This window comes from Alligator sinensis, unplaced genomic scaffold (assembly GCF_000455745.1).
Source record: "Alligator sinensis unplaced genomic scaffold, ASM45574v1 scaffold77_2, whole genome shotgun sequence".
NCBI classification, from domain to species: Eukaryota; Metazoa; Chordata; order Crocodylia; family Alligatoridae; genus Alligator; species Alligator sinensis.
In genome coordinates this window covers 1,332,712-1,350,909 of record NW_005842016.1, presented here as the reverse complement: position 1 = coordinate 1,350,909, position 18,198 = coordinate 1,332,712, and the positions used below count along the sequence as shown (strand labels likewise).

The window sequence follows — 18,198 nt, the reverse complement described above, 5'->3', positions numbered from 1 at the left end:
ATAGGAGCTGGGGTGGGGTGAGACCCTCCTCAGCTCCTCTCAGCTGCCTCCCCACAGCTGAGCAGGGCTAGTCCCCTCCCACCACAGGCCCCGCTTACTTCCGGCTGTGCTGGGGGTTGGCAGGGGCACCCTGCAGATATTGGGTGTCACTGAGGGGCTTCTGGGTGCTGGGGAGCAACAGGTTTTCACCTGTGCATCTTGCGCCGCTCCTGGAGCCCAACTGGGTTTTTTTTTTCCTTTTAATCTTTCCTCATGTCATACTCCCCAGGTCTCTAATCATTTTTGTTGCTCTGCGCTGGATTCTTTCCAATCTGGCCAGTGGTGGTGGCAAACCCTCACAGTCAAGAATGATCACTCCAAAAGGTCAAGTAAACGGTTGTAAATGAGTCTGTTGATGGCTAAGAAGGCCATTCCTAGAGCTGCAGGCTCTCTGGCAAACACCAGAGATGGTGGTTAAAGGGAGGGTCGGACCATGGATTCCTCACTATTGTTTCATTTCCTTCCATTTTTGTCATTTTATGCCTGTAGAGTGAAACAATTTTCTTCAAAGTAAGATGTACCTTCTATGAAAAAGGGTTGTGTAGTTCTGTTCCAAGCTAGTTTTTTCCCAATTTGTGGTATCAATGCCACTCTCTTTGATAGAACAAGGAACAATGGTCTCAAATTGAAGCAAGGGAAGTTTAGGTTGGATATTAGGAAAAACTTTGTCACTAGGAATGTGGTGAAGTACTGGTGAATGGTGGAGTACCTAGAGAGGTTGTAGAATCTCCATCCTTGTAGGTTTTTAAGGCCCAGCTCCACAAACTCTGGCTGAAATGATCTAGTTGGGGATAGTCCTATTTTGAGCAGGGGGATGGACTAGATGACCTCCTGAGGTCCCTTCCAACCCTAATTTTCTATGATTCTTTGATTCTATGCAAGCCTCATGGATGGTCTCCTTTAGAGCTTGCCAATCTTCCTCAACACAAGTGTTAGTATTTTCAGTCCTAAGATTGGGGAGTTTCTTGCTGAGATATGTTTAGAGGGCTTCACAATGTCTAGGGGTCTGAAGGCATTTGATGTTGTACTGTCTTCAGGCCAATTTGAGTTGCTTTTGATGTTTCAGTACAACCCTAATGGACATGATGGATCTCAATAAGAGGTGATTGGTCCAGCAGTCACTGGCTTTTCTCACAATACGTGTGATATGAACGTCTTTTAGTTTAGGTGCTCTTACGATGATATGGTCAAGGAGATGCCATTGTTTTGAGTGGGGGTTTTACCTTGTTGTTTTGTACATGTTACATTGTCTGAAGATAGTGTCAGTAATGGCAAGTTCAAGCTCTGCACATTTACTGAATAAGAGGAAGCGGTTGGAATTGGCCTTCCCAATGGTTCCCCTCCAGATGTTAAAGTCCCGGCCAACTGTCTCATTGAAATATCCAGAGGATGATCTTATCCTATTTTGGGATGATAGTCAGGATTTCGTCAAGGTCAGAATAAAACTGTTATTTCTGTTCTTCCTCAGCATCATGTGCTGGAGTAATAGCAAATGAATTGCTGGTCAGTTGGAGTGGAGAGTCATGAGGCACTCATTAATGCCAACAGGGAATTCGGTCATTTGGCTGACAATCTGGTTTTTCATGGCAAACCCAATGCTGTGTATTTGTCTGCCATTTTCAGGTTTCCCTTTCAAGAAGAATGTATAGCCACTTCCTTCCTCCCTCAGATGGACTTCATATGCACATTTGGTTGCAGAGAGCAGTGATATCAATGTTGTATTGTGAGAAATCTCAGGTAACAACAGCTATTCTACATTCAGATTGTCACTGCTCAGGTTGTCTAGTAGGGTTTATACATTCCAGGATGCAAAAGACATTTTTGTGTTTCAACCACAATTTGAGTGATCCTCCTGGAAGCAGCTATCCAGTCAGGTAAGATAAGGTGGGGCAGCCTATGTTAGTGGTACCTTTTCTAACTCCTCCCCATGCAGGATAAGCAGAGGGGATCCTAAAAAGGGCTGCTCAGTTGCAATCACAGCTGCTAAATCATCCTCCTGTCCCATTCCAAGGGTGAAGTGACTTCATCCGCCTGCCCCACCATTGAAGTATTTATGTTACGTTGGACATAACCTGATACCTGATACCTCACCTTTGACCTTTCTACCATGGAAGACCATATCAGGAGTACAAGACTCCTAACAGTGTTGCTCTTAGGGTCATCGGTACATGCAAGCCTCTCCACCCTGTCAAGGTGGCAGTTCATGGAGAGGACTGCCAATCTGTCCGTATCCTTCCTGAAGTGTGAGGCCCAAAACTTGACATATTACTCCAGGCTCACCACTGCTGAATGGAGTGGATGAATCACTCCCTTGCAAGTGATGCTCCCATTAAAACAATTCAATAAGCTGTTGGCTTTCTTAGCAATAAGAGCACATTGGCTCATATTCAGCTTACGGTCCACTGTAACCCCCAGGTCTTTCTCTGCAGTCCCACAGACAAGCAAGTCATTTGTGCATACAGGTATTCTGTCTTAAGTACAGGACTTTGTACTTGTACTTACTGAATTTCATCTGGTTGATTACAGACCATTTATCCAGTCTACTCTGGTCATTCTGGATCCTAGCCCTACCCACCAAAGTACCTGCAACTCCATCCAACTTGGTGACATCTGCAAGCACACCACAACCATTTTCTCCGCATTGATGCACATTGTGCTGCTTGTGCAACTGCAAGTGATGCAGTGCCACGAGCATCAGCTCATGTGTGGAGCAGACTCAGTTAATCAAGTCTGCTCTGACGCACCGGATCTCCAGCACTTCCAGGCACCAAAATGTATGTGTATAAATGCCCTACAGATGTTTTAATATGTCCCCTGAGAGTTGGGGGGGAGGGGGGAAGGCTTTTAAATAAAGCAGCTCTGAGAGATGCTCTAATTAAAGCGCCCACAGCACCTTGTGTATCAGCATCCCTGTGCTTCAAAATAGCACTGCTCTAATTAAATGGAGCCGCTTTAATTAAAATGCCCACAGCGCTTTGTGTATCAATGTTCCCATGCTTCAAAATGGCAGCAGAGGACAGCAAATACCTCTGAAATTCCTTCAGCAAATTCCTTCATTACCCTAAGAAGGAATCCCATCTGACCCTGATGACTTGAAAGCATCTTGCTTCAATCATTAATTCCTAACCTGTTCTGTCAGTACGAGGTGTTAGACTTCTTCCCTATCTTTGCTGCCAACTGTGCCAACCATGCTCATCATTTGGTAGTTGCCCTTAATTGTGAAGACCGAAGTAAAAAGGGCACTAATTATCTCACTCTTCCTGCATCATCCCTATGTCATTGCCTTCTACATTCTGTAAGGGACCTATGGTTTCTCTGGTCTTCCTCTTACTTTTGACATTCTTCTAGAATCTCTTTTTACTGCTTTTTAGATCTCTTGCCAGTTGCATCTAAAATTGTGCCTTGGCCTTCTTAATGTTTTCTGTGCACACTTGTGCAACAGTCTTATACTCTTCCCTAGTAAAATCAAGCTTCCACTTTTTTTCCGATTCCTTTTAAACTCTGTCCCAGGGGAGCTGGGGTGACAGGAGGACCCCAGGCCAAAAGAGAGCCCCACTTACCTCTTGCAGAGCTCAGAGAGCCAGAGGAGAGGCGTGCGGTGAAACCACTGGTGAGGGTGATTAGCCGCGCAAATATCCAGCTGTGGCCGAGCAGCGTGGGCGGGAAACACCGCCCGGGAAAGATAAAAAGCGGCCCTGACAATGCGGTGGGTGGAGGCTTGAGGGGAGAGCCCTCACACGGAGGGGATCAGCCACCGTGCCTGGCAGCATGGGAAGCTGGGGGCGGAGCCAGGAGAGGCTCCAACAAAATCGGCAGCGATGCCGACAGCAGAGTTGGCTGGAACGCCGATAGCAGGGCCGGCAGGGAAGCTGGCTGTAACGCCAGCAGCAGAGCCAGCTGGAAAGCCGGCAGCGACGTCAGCCGCAGAGGCGGCAGTAAAGGTGGGAGCAACGCCGATGGAGGATCCAGCAGCTGCACCTGCAGCGGAGCCAGCGGCAGCACCCACAGAGGAACTGGAGGCAGGAGCCGAGACAGCAGCGTCGGGGCAAGCCGGCCCCGAGACCTAGGAGCAAGCCTGCATGGGAGCCTCGGAGAAGAGGTAACAAAGGGGCGTGTCCAACGGGGCCTCATTGGGCCGCACCAGAGGGCGGCCGAAGCCCAAAGTGGGGTTGGACAGTGGACCTTCGTGGCCCACAGCAGCCTTAGGAAGAGGCAGGGACTCAACACCCCAGTGGGGTGAGCCGCCAGGGCTGTGGAAGCCGAGCCCAGGGCAATCCACGCGGCCCAGAGGCCAGGGACACCCTTTTGGGCCTCCTGGCCCAGTAGTTTAGGGGCCTTAGTTATCTCCATGGTGGGATAGGCACGTCACGTCACAGGGTGATTAGTATAGGGTGATAGGGAGTCTTGTTGGAGGGACCAGGTCGGAGGACCTCGTCAACCATAGACCTGGCCCGAAGACTCAGGCATGCAGCTAGCAAGCCGTGGGCAGAGGTTGGGGAAAGAGCTGAGGACACCAAAGGGGCCCAAAGATTGGCAGCCCAAGGTGGCAAGGGGGTGGGGTGTGCGGGGCCCCATGAATGCCCGCCGAGAGGCACAACGACCCTGGAGGCTGCCCCAAGGGGGAACCCCTCCACTGAGGCAACATCCTAAGTCGTGGCAGGCGAGTTAAGGGGACCCCCTGACGTCAGCAAGGGTAGCCTGTGGGGTCCACCCGCAAGCCCAGGACAGACACGATCCATAGTCCGGGCTAAGGCAGCACGGGAGCACTTAATTGAACGGAGGTGGGCACAAATTTATTGAATAGATTGCTGCCTACCTTGGCTGATCTCCTGTTGCACTTTCCATTCTACTTTCACAAGGAGATAGCTTGCTCCAGTGCCTTTAAAAGGACCTCTTAAAAGTACAGCCAGCTGTCCTGGTGTTAGGGGCCCTATCTAGGGCAGCCATCATAGAGGACATTCCAGTTTTCTGCTACTCTGTCCTCTGCCCTCTATTGACACAAAATCTGATGCCTTTATGTCCTCTATTTTTCTCTTCAAGACATAAAGGTGTCTGGTTTTGTATCAATAGAGGACAGAGGACAACCAGATTGTCCTTTATGATGACCACCCTAGTCCTATCTGGTAGCCCAGCCTACGTAAACTTCTCAGCTGGCCAAACCTATTGCCTATACTCCAGCTGGCCCTCACTGGCTGTGTAAAGAGACATGTTGGAAGACATGCTTTATTCTTGGTGAACAGAACCATATAGATAAAGGAGAACATCGATGTCAAGGGCATTGCAACTGGCACTCTGGCATGCACAGAAACAGGCAAATGGACCAATGTGGTTTCAGGAGTTTTTGTCACACCTACTTCAACCATCTGAACTCTAGCTATGAGAGCTCTGCATCTGTAAAGATAACTTCCTGACAATTTCCGAGTTGGGACCAAGGCAGCCGTTATGTACCAGCTACACTATCCAGTTATAATTGAGAAAGATAATGTGGATATTAGGGAAATGGAATGTAGCTAGTCAAACAGGAACCTTGCTAAGGTAAGATAAAGCTCCTTGTCCCTAGGACAGGTGCCATGGGATTTTTCATATACATTAGCATCAAGACCTTGACTTAACCTGTCATCCAGAAGCTCTGGCAATTGCACTGCTGTCACTATTACTCTGAAATAGCATAATTACAGTACCAGTTCAAAGCAAAGATTACTTTCTATAGAATCAATAGCAACCAGCTAATGTAACTCACAGAGTGGCATTCTTCCCTAGCTCCCTTTGTGTACCTAAATGACAGTTTTCTAGCCACATTCCTGTGCCCTCACTACTGTATTGTAGATGTGTGAATATGCACGTAAAGAGTTAGTATGTGCCACTGACACCCCCAATAGTAGGCTCCACCCTATGCTTGCCCCTCCCCTGAATTCCCAACTCCTCTAAGAACCCATAGGCCAAGTGACATAGCTCCATGGGCTGAATCCAGCCTACAAGCCAAATGCTTTTTATACCTGAGCTGGAGTATGGCCCTTGCCAGGGAACAATGGGATTGGGCATCTTACTCCAGGTAATGGTAGGGGATAAGGATGCAAATAATGCCTATTTTCCACATCTGGGGTTGGGTAAGCCAAGATGCTCCTGATCTTAAGGCACAGTTGGTGCCTGAATACAACTGCACAATGACACAAAAATGGATTCAAAATATTTTTAAAATGCTTCAATACTATCTGAACAAAAGTAAGATTCCTAAAAATTGTCACTTAAACCAAAAAATCTGATGTAAAAAACCTACAAAAAGTATGGGCACAGAACAATGGTCATGGGATCCAGAAGTTTGCTGTAGAAATAGAAGAACCAAAGCAGCTTTAGGTCACCTGACCCTTGATAGCTTCATTCATGAATATCTGATGCTATGAAATGGGTTTTGTGCAGTCCCAGTGGACACAGTTCTTGTACAAGATCCATAAAGCTTTGGCACTGTGAGAGGCTTGCATTCCACAAGTGGTATTTTCTGTGGGCTCCTGATAATAGAATGTGCAACTATTCCATACACACCCAGAACTGCTTATCTGGATACCGTAGTTCCTAACTGATTTGGTAGCCTGTCTGGTTACTATAGCAGCCACATGAGGGGAGCCAGAACTTCGTATGAGATGTTGACATACCTGATTGAAGTTATCAAGGGCCTTGTGAAGGTTGGCATGCATCCCTGTCGGGGGTTCGTTAGTGATTTTGATGGAATTCTCCAGGATTCCTTGGGGAATAATGTGGCTGTCAGCTGAAGGTGCAGGCTCGGCACTAATGAAAACACGAAATTCTTGATGGCTGCCTTCACTATGCTGCTCAAGTTTTTTCTCGAGAGAACTCAGCCATTTGGCCACCAGATGGATATTCTAGCAGGAAAAAATGGACAATGCTTTAACTGCTGTCATTTACATCCATAGTGAACAGTCATCAACTATATTGTACAGATGAGTTAAAGCCCATGCTTCAGGCTGTATAAGTTTATACCTTTTCTAATAGTTCTCGAGAGTGTAATTCATATGCACAAACATGTACTGCATATAAAGGATGAAGATTTGCAATTCAAAATAATCATGACAAGTAACTACCAATTAGGGAAACAATTCTGAGGCTGTGTTTTCTTAGGGATAATAACTTGATGTTTAGTACAATACTGTATGGCTGTTGGAGTAGCACATTTCCTAAGTGATCTGAAATGAACATGCTTAATTGTTTTTAGTATAATAACAATGATCACCCTTAATATCAGCGGGCATGTCTACACATGCAATTAATGTGAAATAATAAACTCTGGAGTAGTTTGAGCCAGAGTAAACTACTCCTGGGTACAGAATCTACATGGGCACCTGGGGCAGTAGTAATTTGAGCCAGTGCAGAGCAGGCCTGGGATGGCAAGGGACACAGAGGGCCAGGAGGAGAGTCCAGCTGCTGTTTGCTGGTGCCACTGTTTAAAGAGATAGAAGTCGTTGGCTTGTGGAACCTCATATACCACATGTGAGGCGGGAAGGAAAGTAAGTCACAACAGGTTAGGTCACAAGTCTGTCTTTTCAAACTTAAAGCAAGGATCCTTTCACTTTCTCCAGCTAAGGGTGATGTTACACACTGCATGTATCTAAACTTATATACAGGTGTGCTCTTGGTTATAGTGGTATAAATCTGGTGTACCTCTACCAGAAGCAGATCCAGGCTTTTACAAAGGGGTGTGCAGAAGCACCAACGAACACCACAGGGGTAGTGGCACCCCTACACTCCCAGCCTCCTCCCACTCTTCCCCCAACCCAGGTGGACAGACCATATCATAGGAGCAGTCCAGGATTTAAGTCTCAAAGAAAGTAAGAATGCCCCTCTCCTTCCCCACTCATGCTCAGGGCACATCCCCTCCCCTTTTGCCCTCCCATGCCTGCTGCTGCTGCTGTCCCAGGGGCATGGGAGCTCCTGTTCTGCTCCTACTGCCTGTGTGGGGGCTGAGCTCAGTCCAAGCCAGCAGCTGCCACTGCCACTGCCACCGTCCCAGCCAGAGCCTAGACCATGCACTGCCCAGCCGCAGTGGCACAGGAGCTCCCATTACCCCTAGGGACAGGGGGACAGCAGCAACAACAGGTGAGGAAGGGGGAATTGGGAGTGGATGTCCTTCTGATCCTTGGGTATGGGGAGGGGATTCTTACTTTCTTTTCAGAGGTCCAAGAGACACTCCAGTCCCACCATGGGCTGTGTAAAACTCCTACACTACAGCCTGTGTTACTAGATCATCTGCATTTAACACAGTAAGCAGGGCCAGCTCATCCCCAGCCCCTTCCTTTTGATTGGTTCTGGGGCTGCTTTTAAGGAATTCCTCCAACAACTGAGCTTTGCTGCACAACTTCCTGATCTCAGTCCTTGCAAAGCTGCTGTCTTGGTAACTCCTCTAGCTCTCTGACTCCCTGATATCTGGTTAACTCTCTGATTCAGTGTTTGGACTTCAGTTGATCTCAGCTTGCTTCCTGACCTCTGATCTTTAGTTAGTTCTCTGATTTGGTTTCAGACTCTGAGCTCCAGCCCTCACTTCTTGGTTGGAGCTTGGGCTGCCCTCAGTTGCTTCCAACCTGCAGTTCATCCCTGCAACCCTGGCAGGCCTCACTCCTGCATATACTCACTAGGCATGATGCTCTTGGGAACCCTGACAGGCGGGAGGAAGCATCTGTGCTGGGTTCCATATTTGGCCAGGGACAACAGTGGCAGTGAGTAGGTTCCTCCTTACAGGGCACGTCTACACATGCATTTACTCCAGCCTAGATTTACTGTACAGTAAGCTACTGCACAGTGGGTGCATCTACATGTGTCCCTAAGGCACCATTGTTACTGCACTGTCATTTAGTAATTCCTTTTGGAAGTACTAATTAATGGGAAAGCAATAGCCTATACTACACTGTACTACATTGCCATAGCAACACACTATAGCAAAGGAACACATTGCTACACCAACGTAGCTGCAGCATCATGGTTTGTGCCTGCCGATGCTATGTCACTGTAGTGCATTGCTACGGCAACGTAGCGTCTTGTGTAGATGCTCCCAGCAAGGGTTTTTGGGTAGGTGTCTACACATGCAGGATTAGGAAGATTTGCTCCCAGGTCCCTGCAGCCCTGAAATGGGACCCTACTGCCACTGGTGTGGGGGATCCAGGATCCCCCTGGGTGCTAGCCCAGGGGCTCACAGGGAGCATTGGGCCAGGAGACAGCTGTCTCCTGGCCCCAGGGGGTTGCCTGCTGCTAGGGAAGGGACAGCGTACCCCTGCCCCGGCAGTAAGGAGCTCCTGGCCCTGGCTCCCCGATCACAGACATCGGGCTTGGAAAGAGTTGTAGGAAAGAGGCAGGTCCCAGGCCCCTGCCCTGATCCATCAGTGGGAAAGCCAGCAGCTAGTTCACTGCTGGCTGCCCCACCGGCAGATCGGGGCAGGGTGCTGGGACCTACCCAACCCCTGTGGCTGTTTCCAAGCCCTGTGCCTTGATCACCCAAATGGGGCAAGGGACTGGTACTTGTCCCTGACTGGGACAGTTCCCGGCCAGCCCCCGGCTGCATGGGGAAGTCTGCATGTGCAGCCCAGAGCTGGCTGGGGGCTGCCTGAAACAGGACAGTCCTCAGCCACCTCCAGGCTTCACATGCTTCCCCATGTAGCCTGGGGATGGGTGGAAACTGTCCTGGTCAGGGGCAGGTCCCAGTCAGCTCCAGGTTTGATGGGGAACTGTCCCCATGTAGGAGCTCCCAGCCCCTGCTCCATGATCGCAAATGCAATCCACAATGGCAGGGGGTCCCCACCTGGGCATGCAGGATCGGGGCTGGGGAGCTTGTTCCCTGCTCAGCTCCATGAGTGCAGAGCTGGGGGCGGGGGGAACAGGCTGGGGAGCTTGTTCCTGCCCTCCCCCAGCTCCATGCTCCCAGAGCTGGGTGGGGAACAAGCTTCCCAGCTCTCACCAGCAAGGAGTTCTGAGAACTGGCTCCATGGCCACAGGGATGCTGGCTCTGTGACCACAGGGATGCAACATTTTAACACAGTCTTTTTGTGTATCTTTTTGTACTGAGCCCACATTACCAGTATATAGGAACAAAAGCTGCACTGAGAATGTACAGAATGTTAAAAGTCAGTATACTTTGCAAATAGAACTGGAGTACAAAAGACTTGTTGCCTTCAAAGTAAGAATTCAGTCTCAGTTTCTGAAGCCATTCAACCCAAAACCCCAAGCAGCCTGGGTTTAAAAAGTTCAATGCCTTTGTCTGCAACACAATGGACTTTGTAGTGGCACTTTCCTAGCTAAAATGCATGCAAAGCTTGCTCTATGAGAGAACCCTAAAAAGTCTTTGGAGGTTACAAAACACTCGAGATCAGTTTTTAAAAGCGTAGTCACAGCTCCCCTGTGTCTGACCTGGTGGCTCCAGCCACACCTTACCCTATCCTACTATTTTCTGAGGGGTGGTGTGCCACATCCCCCTTTAGTGAATCCTGGATCCAATCATGGTAGAAGATGCCTTAACAAAGGAACGGTGTTATGAAGGAGGAGGTGGGGAATGTATTTTTCATGAGAGTTAGAACAATGATTAATACAGGAGACAATGCAACTATATGTATCTTGAAAGTTTACGCAGCAGCTGTTTTTCACCGAGTCAGGGTCCAAAATAACAAGGGATTCTCACTGAATTCAGGCTATCAACAGATTCTAATAATATTAGTCCAGTAATAACACAGGAATTAAGAAACCAATGTACATTCATAAAGAGCTAATATTTTATGGAAATATTGCACTAGAAAAAGAAAAACAATATATTTTGCCTTAAATTTCAAAATAAAATGGTTTGAACCCTTATGAATGTAAGGGTTTTAATATACAAATCATGAAGTTTAAAATCATTAAAAAATAAAGTTGAACATTTTTTTTATTTAGTTTGTGTTAATGTCACTAATTAAAATCAATACTTCCTATCCTTTTCAGTATTGATATATGGAACATTTCTGATCTGATGCATAATTGAGTTTTATTGTAGGGGAAAAAGACTCCAGAAATTCTATTGCTAATTTTTCTTTCTTGTTATAATTATTAAAAGTTACATTAAAGGAGGCGAACAAAGATTGCAAGCAGCAGAACATTTGTTAACATTAAGAATTCATAGCCTTGGTTGGAAGAACACTCCCACAAAAGAAATAAGTAAATAAGTATTTTTCATAAAATATGGCACCTATGGCACATTTTCATAGAAAAGGAGGTTTGCAAAAGGTGATTTATAACTCTCAAGGGAAATTTGGAAACTGTTCCAAAGCATGAGCGTTTCCCAGCAGCTAGGAGGAAACATATTCAGTTATACTTTTCATAGTGTATGTTGCACCAGTTTTCAATCTTTTTCACTTCTATAAGTCATAGAACCATATGAAGTTTATAAAGGTATTTCATAGCTTTACAATATGTATTTTTCTCCACCAGATTTTGAAACCCATGAAAGATTCTTTGAATAAGTCAGGACTGAGGTGGAAGTTTATTTCCCTATGCACATCTAAGCAACAGTTTTTAGCCGTGTAAGTGCCAAAATCACATTTACACACAGATAGCAACTCTATTACCCCTGCTGTATGTGCATACTGACAGAACAAGCACATTAGGATATGCACTGTTCAGGCATATATCCTGGTATGTATGTGCACCTTTTGTGGATGCGTACTAACATGTAAAACAGGGGTGAGCAAAATATGGCCCCACAGCCCAATGCATAGGGCTGAGCCCCACCCACTCCTGCCTGGGGCAGCCCATGCAGTCTTCCCCTCCTGCCCCGACCCTTGGCCAGCACACACAGCTTTCCAGTGGGGCTGCTTCAAGTGCAGCTGCAGCTGCCCACGTACTGCTTGGCTCCTTATACCTCCAGCTGCTCCTCCTCCTGCTACACTCCAGGTATAGTGGGGAAGTAGGGGGAGGAGGGGCAGAAACTGCAGCCAGGTGGCTCCTACCCCAGTGTGTGGGGCTCCAGCTCTAGCTACAAACTGCTTTCCACTCACTCTGCCCACCTGGCACAATGAGCAGCAACCTGTGGGCTGCTAGCCAAGTGGGTGGAAGGCAACCCCACCAGAAAGCGGAGCTAGGGCCAGAGCCAGGGCCAGGGCCAGGGCTGGGGCTGGGCCTGGCTAGTGCAGGTAGTTGGTGCACAATGCAGGTTATCCTGGGTGGAAGCTGGTGGGGCTTAGCCCCATGCAGAGTGCCGCAGGGGTAGCCATGATCCAGATTGTAGGGGGAACTGCACCAGCACCTGTAACTGCATCATCTGGTACACCTCTACTGCATGCACCCCCTGGCTCTTCCACTCCCTCTCCCCCATCCCTGGCCAGGTTCCAGGACCTAGTGCATGCACACCACCCCGCATCCCCCATACACCCACCCCACACCCATCCCCTACACACACACCTCCCCACCCACCCAGGCCTCCCATATACAGCTCTCCCTACACCTACACACAATATACAAGAGTAAGACATTATATTTTGAGATATTATGCAATCACCTCTTTGTACATTACTAAAAAACCCCACATAAATTAGGACAAAATATTTTTTGAGATAAAATTAAAATATGTTATAGTAATGTTTGATTTTTAATATATGATATGTGTTTTATCTTTAACTTGTTAAAATGATATCTTCTGAAAGATTTTATGTGTGCGGCCCTCAACAGCTCACCAAAACTCATTAAGTGGCCCTTCAGCCAAAAGAACTGGCCACCTCTGATCTAAGGCCTGGAATGCACGACAGAGGGTAGCAGCGGAAAGGGTCTTCTGGATTCAACCCAGTTGTTGAGTGATAAAGGAACTCACTTAAGAAGCTGAAAGGTAGGTTCTAGGTTCCCCATCTACAGAGGGGGTTTACACTTGCATCTGTCTTCCCAGCATAGTTCTCCAACTGCCACCCCAAAGATTAGGTTTTAATCCACCCCTTCTTTGTTTCACCTTTTGAAGTTGACCTCGCCACCTCAAGGTAACCCAGAAAAGAAGAGATATAAACCCAGGAGGATAAGTACAAGCCTGAGAGTTTGTGTGTCAGTGAGATGGCTGGTGACCTGGAGCAGATCCTGAGTGATAGCCTGGATCTTTGCTCCCAGTAAGACAAAAATGTCTGGGTTGCATTGTTTTCCAACCATTTCATCCAATGGGTAGTTAATGTAAGAAACAGTTGCAAAAAGAGTACCAGAGAGGTGCCTGACCTGTGATATAGTAGTTTGAGCACTATGCTAGGAAGTCAAGAGAAATGTAGCTTTAAGCTTCCTCAGGGTAAAAAGGGGGGGGGGGGGGGGGAAAGGATTATTTGTGGTATTGCAGGCACTGTGTTACAAAAAAGTCTCTTGTAAGAAGAAGACTTGTTCCTAGAAAAGACTATCCAAATTTGCAAGGCAGCAGAAACCATGAAGGCACAGGCTGATCTGGGCAAATGTATATCTAATTTGTTAGCAAACACAATGTCATTGAGGATACTCTGAGAAGGAAAATAAATATTGCTGGAGTGATAGACAGGAGGAATGATGGGCTGCCTTGAAACAAGAGTTGATGCAAGAGCCCATCTCAAATTTTGTACTGGAAAACCTATAAAAATTTTAGTGGATGTCTCATAGTTGAGGGTTGGTATAGCGATTTTTCAAAAGTATGATCATGATTATTGGCAATCAGTGGCCTACGCATCCAGATGGATGACAGAGTCAGAAACCAGATAAGTACAGGTTGAGAAGGGGTTACTAGGAATATTGTTTGCCTGTGGGAGATTTAACCGATATATCTATGGTCAGACTCCGTATGTGGAAACTGTTTAGCAAGCCATTAAATAATTGTACTTTGAGGATTCAAAGAATGATGCTCAAGCTGTGAATGTACGATTTAGCTGTAAATTAGGTAAGTTTAGCTTTAGTGTAAATGCATTCTTTAGAGCTATATATGCATCTGTGGAACCAGAAAATACGTTTAAGACAGAGCTGCAAGTCTATGTAGATTTAATTATCTAGTCACAGATAGGAAACTGCAGCAAATAAAACCAGAAAGAGTGAAAGATAATTCATTGGTACTCCTGAAAGAAATGATAGTTAGAGGGGCCAGAAGACAAAAGTGACTGCAGTAGAGCTTTTAACAGATTATTACTATAGGCATGAATTTTCAATAACAGAAGGAATAATTTTTAAAGGCTAGGGATAATTTTTAAGGGGTAATTGTTGGGATCAATGAGAACTCCCAGAGAGCTCTCAAGACCTAAAAGAAAAGGTAGACATGGGCTATTCTTAACCACCTGTTCCTACATTAAGTTGAAAAAAGAACCAGATCATCAGTAAGTTAGCTCCTCAGCAGGCCTGTGTGAAGCTTCAGTCCCTGATTCAATTCGGCAGAGATTCAGCCCAATTTGGTGGCCAAATCTCTAAATCTGAATTGAATCAGAGAACCCTTTAATCTCTCTGAACTGAATCGGAACCCTCTGAATCAATTCAGAGAGATTCAGAAAGATTCAGCGATTCGGACATAGAGACAGCTTTAAATGTTTTTTCTATATACCTCTAGGTAGCAGACGGCTCATGAATACTGCAGTGCTAGGGTGGATGGAGTGTCCCACAGAAGCGCAGGGGGCTCCCCAGGATGCTTGGCAGCAGACCTGGAAGTGTCTCCACTTCCGGATCCGCAGGGGAGCGCATGGGGTGGGGGGCCCTGAGGGACACCACTGGCCACTTTGCTCCAGGACGACACAGATCCGTTCATGAGAACTCTCTGGGTCCTACCATGTAGCCAGTTCAGAATGACATACTAGTAACCTCTCCTCTGCAGATGGGTGCTTATTGATTTTTTTTGTAGTTTTGTTAAGTGGGAAGATGTGTAGTGATCAAAGTTATAATTTACAGATGCATCCTAATTTAGTCTTTTCTGGACCCTCTCAAGTTTTTTCCACGTCCTTATTGAAGTGCAGTGCCCTGAACTGGATGCAGTACTCCAACTGTGGTCTCACCATTGCTGAATACAGCAGGAGTATCACTTCCTTAATTTTACATGAGGTGCATCGGTTGATGCATGCCAGTGTGCTGTTTGTCCTGCTGACCACTGCCTTGCACTGATGGCTCATATTCATATGATGGTTGATCATTATCCCCATGTCCCTTTCAGCCACGGTGCAAGTCAAGTTGTCACCACTGAGCCTATATGTATGTTGAGGATTGTTTGCTCCCAGATGGAGCACCTTACACTTGGAAGTGTTAAACTTCATCTGGTTCTGTTCTGCCCAACTCTCGTGCCTGTCCATGTCTGTCTGTATCTGCAACCTATCATCTGGCATGACCACACTGCCCCATAACTTGGTGTCATCCGCAAACCTGCCCAGCGAGCTTTTCACTCACACATCCAATCATTGATAAATATGTTAAGAAGCACTGGTCCAAGCACAGACCCCTGAGGGACACCACTGGCCACTTTGCACTGGGACAACACAGATCCGTTCATGAGAACTCTCTGGGTCCTACCATGTAGCTAGTTCAGAATGACATGCTAGTAACCTCTCCTCTGCAGATGGGTGCTAATTGATTTTGTTTGTAGTTATTGTTAAGTGGGAAGATGTGTAGTGATCAAAGTTATAATTTAGAAATGCATCCTAATTTAGAAGAGTTGGGAATTGGGACATGATTCCTCAGTTACGGAATTGAAGACAAATGGTTTGCAGAGGTTAGCCTACTGCTCTACAATTAAAGTTTGTAGTTTAGTTCTTCTCATTCATGTATGTCTGTGTTTACTGAACCCAATTATCACTACACTTATAGTCATGGGTGGCCCTTTATACCCCAAGCTGAAGCCCACGATTCTTCAGATTCACTGTGGTTGGTACCAGAGCTAGCCAAATTAGAGCCAGCTCAAACATGTGTACACATGCTTACCTGCAGTATAGACAACCCATCCTTTTCTTAGCTAGTTTCTGACCCATAACAGTACTTTAACTCTTTAACTCTTATTTCAAGAACTTTGAATTTTTTTCTTAATAGCCCCTTCAAGTAGAATTCTTCAAAGGTGTATTTAAAGTCTAAATTAATTATGAAAACTATTTTCTCTTTTATCAACTATATCAACTAGTAGACTGATACGGTCAAAGGACTGAGAAAACTGATTTAAGATATGGTAGTTCTGGGGGCATCTAACAAACTTCACTACCTACTAATACCTTTGCAAAGCCTGGTTTCATATATACATGCTAGGAGGATTTCTGTGGGAAAAGAACTGGAGAAGATAATAAAGGATCCATTTTAAAGCCAGATGAGCTCCATAGGATCCATACCCAATCTACATAGCACAAGGCACTGCATTTCAGCCAGCAATTCTTGCAACACAAGAAATGTTCAGACTTAATTTATATAGATAATGTTATATCATCTATTCTTCTTCTTATTCCTCCTTCTCTTCCTACTACTGCTACTAACAAATGGGACTGAAGCATTACTGTGCTATGTCTTGTAGATATATATGAGAGTTGGTTCTAACTCTGAAGACAGGACAGACAAGACAAGTGGAAGAAACTGACAGAACACATGTGCTCCCTGTTGGAAGCAAATCTGCTCTCAACAGGAGCAGCTGGGTACAGGGCTGCACTTACCTTGCTATGTCCCCCTTCAGCTGCCAGGGGGAGCTCCAGGCTTCTCCAGAGTGCTAGCCCAGGGGTTGGCAGGGAGCTCAGGGCCAGTCCCTATGTGTATGGGGCCAGGTGAGCTCTGCCAGCTGTAGCAGCAGCTGTCTCCTTGCCCCATACACATCAGGAAGGTTCCTGATGTGTATGGGGCAGGGAGACAGCTGCCATTGCAGAGCTCTCCTGGCCTTGGGCACATGGAGACAAGACCCTTGCCCAGCGGGGCTTCTCCAAACAGCTGGGGGCAGGATGGGAGCTGTCCCCCTTCTGACTGGTAGCATATTTGCTCTCGATTGGCATCTATACACACAAGTTTGCTACCTGTATTTCCAGGTAATAGCTAACTGTGCGGTGGACTAATTTACTACACACTAAATGGTGTGCATGTGTACATTAGTCTGCTGTGCAGTAAAGCATCTTGTGAAGAAACCCCCACAATATCTTTCTTCTTAGGAAGTAAGCTTGGGGAAACCTGCCTTTCTGAACCGTATCAAATATTTAGTTGTGAGATACTCTGAAAATGTTTCTTTAATTTTGAGCTCATTTTTGTGAGAGCTTTACACAGTCTGCAGCATGCCTTCAAAAACTGCAAATTCTTCAACCTCTATGAGACAGAATGAAAGACAAATGGGTGTCTGACACAGAGTCTTAATCAAAAGAGCAACAATACAGGTATCCACTTCAAGGTAATTGTAATTGTAATTGTAAATTGTAATTGTCAATTTAAATTGTAATTGTAAATTTACAATTGTAATTGTAAAAAGGGTGTTGGGGGACCTGGCAGGGGTCATCGCGGAGCCCTTGGCCTGGCTGTATGAGCATTCGTGGTCATGTGGCCAGGTGCCGGGGGATTGGAAACTGGCTAATGTGGTCCCAATTTTCAAGAAAGGGAGGAAGGAGGACCCAAGTAACTACAGGCCTGTAAACCTCACCTCGGTGCTCAAGAAGATCTTGGAGAGAATCATTAAGGAGCACATCTGTGGGGGGCCTGCAGGGGAGATCATGCTCAGGGGCAACCAGCATGGGTTCATCAAAGGCAGGTCCTGCCTGACCAACCTGATTGCCTTTTATGACCAAGTAACTAAATCCTTAGATGATGGTGTTGCCATGGACGTACTCTTTCTAGACTTTGAGAAGGCCTTTGACACTGTCTCTCACCCCATCCTCATCAATAAATTAAGTGACTGTGGCATTGATGCCTACACAGTTGGATGGGTAAAAAATTGCTTGATGGGGCACACCCAGAGAGTAGGGGTGGACAGGTTGTACTCAACCTGGTGAGATGTGAGCAGTGGGGTCCCCCAGGGCTCGGGCCCACACTGTTTAACATCTTCATCAGCAACTTGGACAAGGGGGTGGAAAGCATGCTGTCCAAGTTTGCTGATGACACTAAGATGTGGGGCGAGGTGGACACACTTGAAGGGAGAGAGAGGCTGCAAAAAGATTTAGACCGACTACAAAAGTGGGCAGATGAGAATAGGATGGGGTTCAACGTAGACAAATGCAGGGTGCT

At 46.5% G+C, this 18,198-nt stretch overlaps 1 protein-coding gene across 1 annotated transcript in view; it reads right to left on the bottom strand.

Annotated features, from left to right (window-relative positions):
* The window catches only part of DNAH9 (dynein axonemal heavy chain 9), a 524,795-nt gene that overhangs the window by 68,268 nt on the left and 438,329 nt on the right, over positions 1 to 18,198 (bottom strand). Inside the window, exon 62 of the mRNA XM_025202178.1 lies at positions 6,690 to 6,917. Coding sequence (XP_025057963.1) covers positions 6,690 to 6,917 — 228 coding nt within the window. The remainder of the gene's footprint in view (positions 1 to 6,689; positions 6,918 to 18,198) is intronic.